Source organism: Notolepis coatsorum, assembly GCF_963971535.1.
Source record: "Notolepis coatsorum genome assembly, chromosome: 3".
Taxonomy (NCBI): Eukaryota; Metazoa; Chordata; class Actinopteri; order Aulopiformes; family Paralepididae; genus Notolepis; species Notolepis coatsorum.
The window spans coordinates 44,607,793-44,613,983 of NC_140167.1; the positions used below are offsets into that span (position 1 = coordinate 44,607,793).

Sequence of the window (6,191 nt, forward strand, 5' to 3'; positions counted from 1 at the left end):
ATTCACTCCCTTCTCAAAACCAGTCAAACACCTTTAATAACAAGGACCTATCTGGATGGTAAAAGGCTTGACCTTCCTAATTATGACCCAATGTTGGGGTACAGTCTGCTGATCTGGCTCAGGAGGTAGAGTGGTCGTCTGGTAATCAGAAGGTTCCCGGTTCGATTCCGGCTCCTCGCAGCGTGTTGATGTGTCCTTGAGCAAGACACTTAACCTCTAACTGCTCCTGATGAGCAGGTTGGCACCTTGCATGGTTGCCTCCACCGTCGGCGTGTGAATGTGTGAGTGAATGGGTGAATGTGAAGCATAAGTTTTAAGCACTTTCGATAAAAGCGCTATATAGATGCATAAGTTAATGTATATATAAAATGTAGTCAATTTAAGTATGTACTACTCTATTACTGTTCTATTGATTCCAATCTTGTTCTGGCTCAAAAGTACACATACTGTATTACTGTACACCAAATGTCTCAACGACATCAAGTCCTGGATGGCCTTGAATTAATTTTATTTTAACGATAAAAATACGGAGGTCATGGTATTTGGTGGCCCCTCTGTGACCCCACTACTAGATCTGGGTTCGCTGGCACAACATGTCAAACCGATCGTGAAGAACCTTGGTGTGAAAATTTACCTGGACCTTAAATTTGACAGCCAGATCAAGGCCGTAGTAAAGTCAAGCTTCTTCCAGTTGAGGCAGCTGGCCAAAATTAAGCCCATCCTACAGGCGCAGCATTTTGAAGCAGTAATCCACGCATTTGTGACTACTAGGCTGGATTACTGCAATGCACTTTAGGGGTGAGTTGATCCTCGGTTTCTCGCCTTCAGATGGTGCAGAACGCCGCTGCGCGTCTTTTAACTGGCACTCGTAAATATGAGCACATCTCACAGATTCTATCCTCACTGCACTGGCTCCCCGTGCATTTTAGGATTAATTTTACAATTATTTTATTAGCTTTTAAAGCTCTTAATGACCTTGCCCCACCCTACCTCTCTGAGCTGTTGCAGTTCTATGCACCTTCCCGCTCTCTCAGGTCAGCTGACCAGTTGCTCCTTGTAGTGCCTAAAACTAGGCGTATGCTCAGGGGGGACCATGCTTTCTCTGTTGTCGCCCCTAAAATATGGAATGAGCTGCCCCTGCAGATTAGGCAGGCCTCGGAGTCGTCACTGTCGCATTTTAAAAGCCTCTTTAAGACCCACCTTTTCTCTTTGGCTTGTTTATTTTATGATTTTATTGTTTTATTGTGTTATTGTTGTATCGTTTTGTTACTGTGTCCTTTGCTTTTAAATATTTTTAGGACTCTTATCTATTTTCATTTTTATTGTTGCCTATATTTATCTTATTTTCCCTTTTTAGCACTCTTTCTCTTTTATCTATTTTTAGTGCTGCTTATAGTTTTTTAGTATGCTGCCTCTGTACAGCATTTTGTGCCCCTTAAAGTGCTTTATAAAGAAAGTTGGATTGGATTGGATTGGATGATTAAAGCATACAAAGTTGCGATTCAAAGAAAACGATATTGCTTTGCATCATAGTATCTAAATACCCAGACATGCTGTACTCTTCCAATACACCTACTTAACCCTTTCACTACCACACTACAGAAGGTTAACCTAACCGTATGTAGTGTGGTAGTGAAAGGGTTATCCTTCTGTAGTGTGGTAGTGAAAGGGTTAACCCATTGTCGTGTGGCAGTGAAAGGGTTAACATTCTGTATTGTCGCAGTGAAAGGGTTAACCATTTGGTAGTGTGGTAGTGAAAGGGTTAAGTGAAAACCTGTGACATATTTGCTTTGAATGTTTATCTTCACAGTAATCTTTCACGCATGATGAGCCTTGTGAAAATCAACATGCGCCACTCAGCCCTTAAGTGTGTGTGTGTACATTAGGGCTGGAAGGTATACTGAAATATGAAGGTATACCGTCATGGATCCATGCAAAGGTGTGGATTCTTACTATACCGTTGTCTGTAAAAAAATAATATATCCATACTGTATATTTTTAAGTTAATCAAAGAGTGTCCTTGCAACAGTAACAATTTTGTTTTAATAAAATAGACCATTTTGAATGAAATAGAAAATAAAGATATAAAGAAATGCATATCACATTGAAATTTGTACTGGGAAACTATACCATCAATTACCGTTATACTATCAACATTTTGTGATAGGATATTTTGGACATGTCGCCCCAGCCTTATATTAATACACAGAACTCATCCTGACTTAACTCACACCAAATCCTGGCACCACATCATCCCAGTCCTGAAAGACCTTCATTGGCTTCCACTATTCCACTGAATCAACTACAAAATCCAGGTCTTCACCTACAAAGCCCTTCACCAACTGGCCCACCCATATGCCAGAGCCTTCTCTAGGTCTAGGGCAGCTCCTGCAGGCTCTGGAACTCTCTCCTCCAAGACATTAGAGACTCAGACTCCCTTGCTCAGTTTCCCAATCCCAGCTCAAGACCTGTCTCTTCTCCGTCATCTTCTATTTTCTTCTGTTGCAGATTCAGGTGCTGACAGGCAGATGTTTAGTTGAGGAGGGCACAGGTGAGGGACAGCAGGGGCTGAGTGGAGGAGGGCACAGGTCGGGGACAGCAGGGGCTGAGTGGAGGAGGGCACAGGTCGGGGACAGCAGGGGCTGAGTGGAGGAGGGCACAGGTCGGGACAGCAGGGGCTGAGTGGAGGAGGGCACAGGTCGGGGACAGCAGGGGCTGAGTGGAGGAGGGCACAGGTGAGGGACAGCAGGAGCTGAGTGGAGGAGGGCACAGGTCGGGGACAGCAGGGGCTGAGTGGAGGAGGGCACAGGTCGGGGACAGCAGGGGCTGAGTGGAGGAGGGCACAGGTGAGGGACAGCAGGGGCTGAGTGGAGGAGGGCACAGGTCGGGGACAGCAGGGGCTGAGTGGAGGAGGGCACAGGTCGGGGACAGCAGGGGCTGAGTGGAGGAGGGCACAGGTCGGGGACAGCAGGGGCTGAGGCGTTCACACCTCAGTTAGAATCTCAGCCACAGCATGTTCTCAGAGAAAGAGCTGCCAGCGCCACTGAACTGCACAGTTCACTGAGTACGCACTTCTGGCTGAGCATCTGACGTCAACCGATTCTTAACGTTATTCTCTATTCTATTTATATTTCATCACACACAGCCCACACACAATGCCTTTCACGAAAGTGCCTCAAAGGCATGTTTGATTCCATCTAGCCATTATCATGCTGTTCTTGATCCAGTGTTCCCTCACTGCGTTTTAATGTTACACTCTCAGAGGTGAAAACATCAGCAGTGAAAATGAAAACAGTGATATAGTACAAATTGTCTGTCTGCCTTCTATGTTATATTTAAAGGGTGAATGGATACGGCAGAACAGCTGTACCTCACTTTGATATAGGCTACTATTATTCAATCCACAGAACTGAGCAAATCAGCTTAACAATGTTACAGTAATCACTCCACCTGAACAAACGCAAACTAAATATGAAACAAGAATCATATGTTGTGTTTCCCCAGTCCCCAAATACAACAAAGAGCAATACCAAAGAACAAATACACCAAAGAACAAATATACCAAAGGGATATTTCAAAGCATTTATTGCACAGCATTTCTGGGTGTAAAAAGATGAATTCTGCATGGAAATATATTTCACACATCAATGCTGACAAATGTTGAGTATAATTTTTGTATCTCTGCAGGCCAAGGCTTCTATTATGTAAGGCAGTAAATGAATCTGTGGACATCAGATGGCAAAACAGTACAGACACGGAAAACACTTAAGACTTAAGAACAAACACACACGCACACTCACTCACACGCATACACACACACACACACACACACACGCACACGCATACACACACACAAACACACACACAGGCACACGCTCACAAACACAGTAACACAGTAAAACTCTGCAATGTTTGTTCAGTAAAATTGAACTTAATCATTATGATATTTCAGCTCTGTTGGGCAAATATCACCCACAATAAAGGCAGCCTGTTTCTATGTTTGACATTGATATTATGAATATTTGCTTACTGCTATAGTCAGACGGGCAGGCTGCTTTGCTCTTGACTTTGCTATTGCTTTTTTCAGTTGCCTTAGTGAGCTATTCTAAATGACCAATTGATAATGAATGTATACCATACAGCGAATGGTGTAATTCAAATATACGCATCATTTGTCCATGGAGTAAAAGTTGTAAAACACACCATGTTGACCCGTAACTTTTCAAAAGGGAAAATAATTTTTGTACACACAAAGTGTATGGGGGGGGGGGTTCACGTAGCCAGCAACTGTAACCTATATAGGAACCTTCTGCTTTCTGCTGATGCAGCCCGTCCCAGGGGGGTCAGTCGCCATGGGAATAACGCGCTACATAATGCGCTGCTTCAACGTGTTTCCCTTAACGGGAATCCATGGAGGACACAAACAAACTTAGTTGGAATTGTCCACATGTCAGCCAATGGACCGGTTTCAATTTCACGTCAAAGTTGAGCGATTTTAACATGTTGAGAGACGCATGCGTAAAGCTGGCTTTTTACGCGATGATAGGCGCGTGCCCAAAGCCACTGTTATGGCAGACTGGCAGTGGCAGCATAACGCCTTGTGTTATATCACAACGTCTTGAAAACAGATTCCAAATCTATTGTTTGTGTTGTTCTTAGTGTTATAACTTAGCGTCAGATTGGCCGTTTTTATAATGAAAAAATAAATCTGATCTTTTGAAGATAAGATATTATTTTCACGACCTGCAACATCTGAAGCGCACCAGTTTATTGAACGCTTTCTTGAAGTCATCGTTGGACATGGTGTATATAATTGGATTGATTAGGGAGTTCACGTAGCCAAGCCAGGTGAAAAAGTCAAATAACTCCGGGTAGAAACATGTATCGCAGGTGGCCACGACCAACGTGTATATGAAAAACGGCAACCAGCAAATAATATAAGCGCCTAAAATTATCCCCAAGGTTTTAGTCGCTTTCCTTTCTCTGGCAGCTGAAATTCGCTTTTTCTCTAAAAGTGCGTCGGACACAGTAACTTTCACTTGGTGTTCACTCGCCGGCGTCCCGGCGTCGTGCGCGTCGTGTCTCCCGCACTGTAACGGTGTGGTGGACGCCGCGGAGCCGGGGGAGCCGGTCACCAGGTGCGCCGACGTGAGCCTCTTACCCATCATCACCTTCCTGCTGGGCGACTGTTTCAAAATCATTTTACGCGCTTCGACGTATATCCTCCCATAGAGTACAATGAGTAACAAGGTCGGGATGTAGAACGCTCCGAATGTAGAATAAATAGTGTAGAAAATATGATCCGTGTTGACGTTACAGCTGGTCAGCTCCTCCGCTTTCACCTGCCGCCAGAAGAGCGGCGGCAGGGAGATGGAGACGGCGATGACCCAGGCGGTGGCGATCATCCCGGCCGCGCGCGACGGCGTGCGCTTCTTGGAGTACTCCACCGCGTCCGTGATCGCCCAGTACCTATCCAGAGCGATTACGCACAGGTGGAGAATGGACGCCGTGCAACATGTAATATCCGAGGAAAGCCAAACGTCACAAACAACTTGCCCTAAAGTCCAGGTGTGAATCACCGTGTACAGGACGCATATCGGCATCACCAAAATAGACACCAGCAGGTCTGTGAGGGCTAGAGACGCTATCAGAAAGTTCGCCGGAGTTTGCAGTTTCTTCGACTGGGAAATCGTCGCGATCACAAACGCGTTGGATAAAGTGGTGCTGAGGGTGATAACGGAGAGGATCGCGGCCAGGCTGATTTGATAAGCGACGCTTTCTTCGCGCTGTTCGTCCATATACGAGTCTGTCACCAGCGTGTCGTTTGTGGAGTTCATCGTTTGTCCAAAGGACGGAGGAGTTGTCTCGACTTGATTAGAGCGCTCCATTACTCTGAGGTGTCTTCTTTCATCTTTGATTTCACACTTTGAGAATTTCACGCATGTAATGGTTTATCTCCATAGTACACCGTCCCCTTCGTGGCTTCGTTCCACCTCGTCAGAGAAACAACATCATTATTTGGGAAGATAATTAAGTGGATTCGTTTCTTCCTCATTGTCTTCCTTTATATTAGTCTTTTATACTTGTTAGTGTAAAAGACTGAAGTAAATATCCATTTCACTCGAGGGGATCCAAGCTTTCACCTTATTTCAGCCATACAAAAAAAACTAGATAACTACATTCAACTGTAA

At 44.8% G+C, this 6,191-nt stretch overlaps 1 protein-coding gene across 1 annotated transcript; it reads right to left on the bottom strand.

Annotated features, from left to right (window-relative positions):
* Positions 1-4,736: 4,736 nt before the first annotated feature.
* Positions 4,737-5,837, bottom strand: htr1b (5-hydroxytryptamine (serotonin) receptor 1B; the record flags this gene model as incomplete). Its single annotated transcript, XM_084311188.1, has 1 exon — positions 4,737-5,837. The coding sequence occupies one exon, from the start codon at positions 5,835-5,837 to the stop codon at positions 4,737-4,739; it is 1,101 nt and encodes a 366-aa protein (XP_084167314.1).
* Between the last annotated feature and the right edge of the window lie 354 nt (positions 5,838-6,191).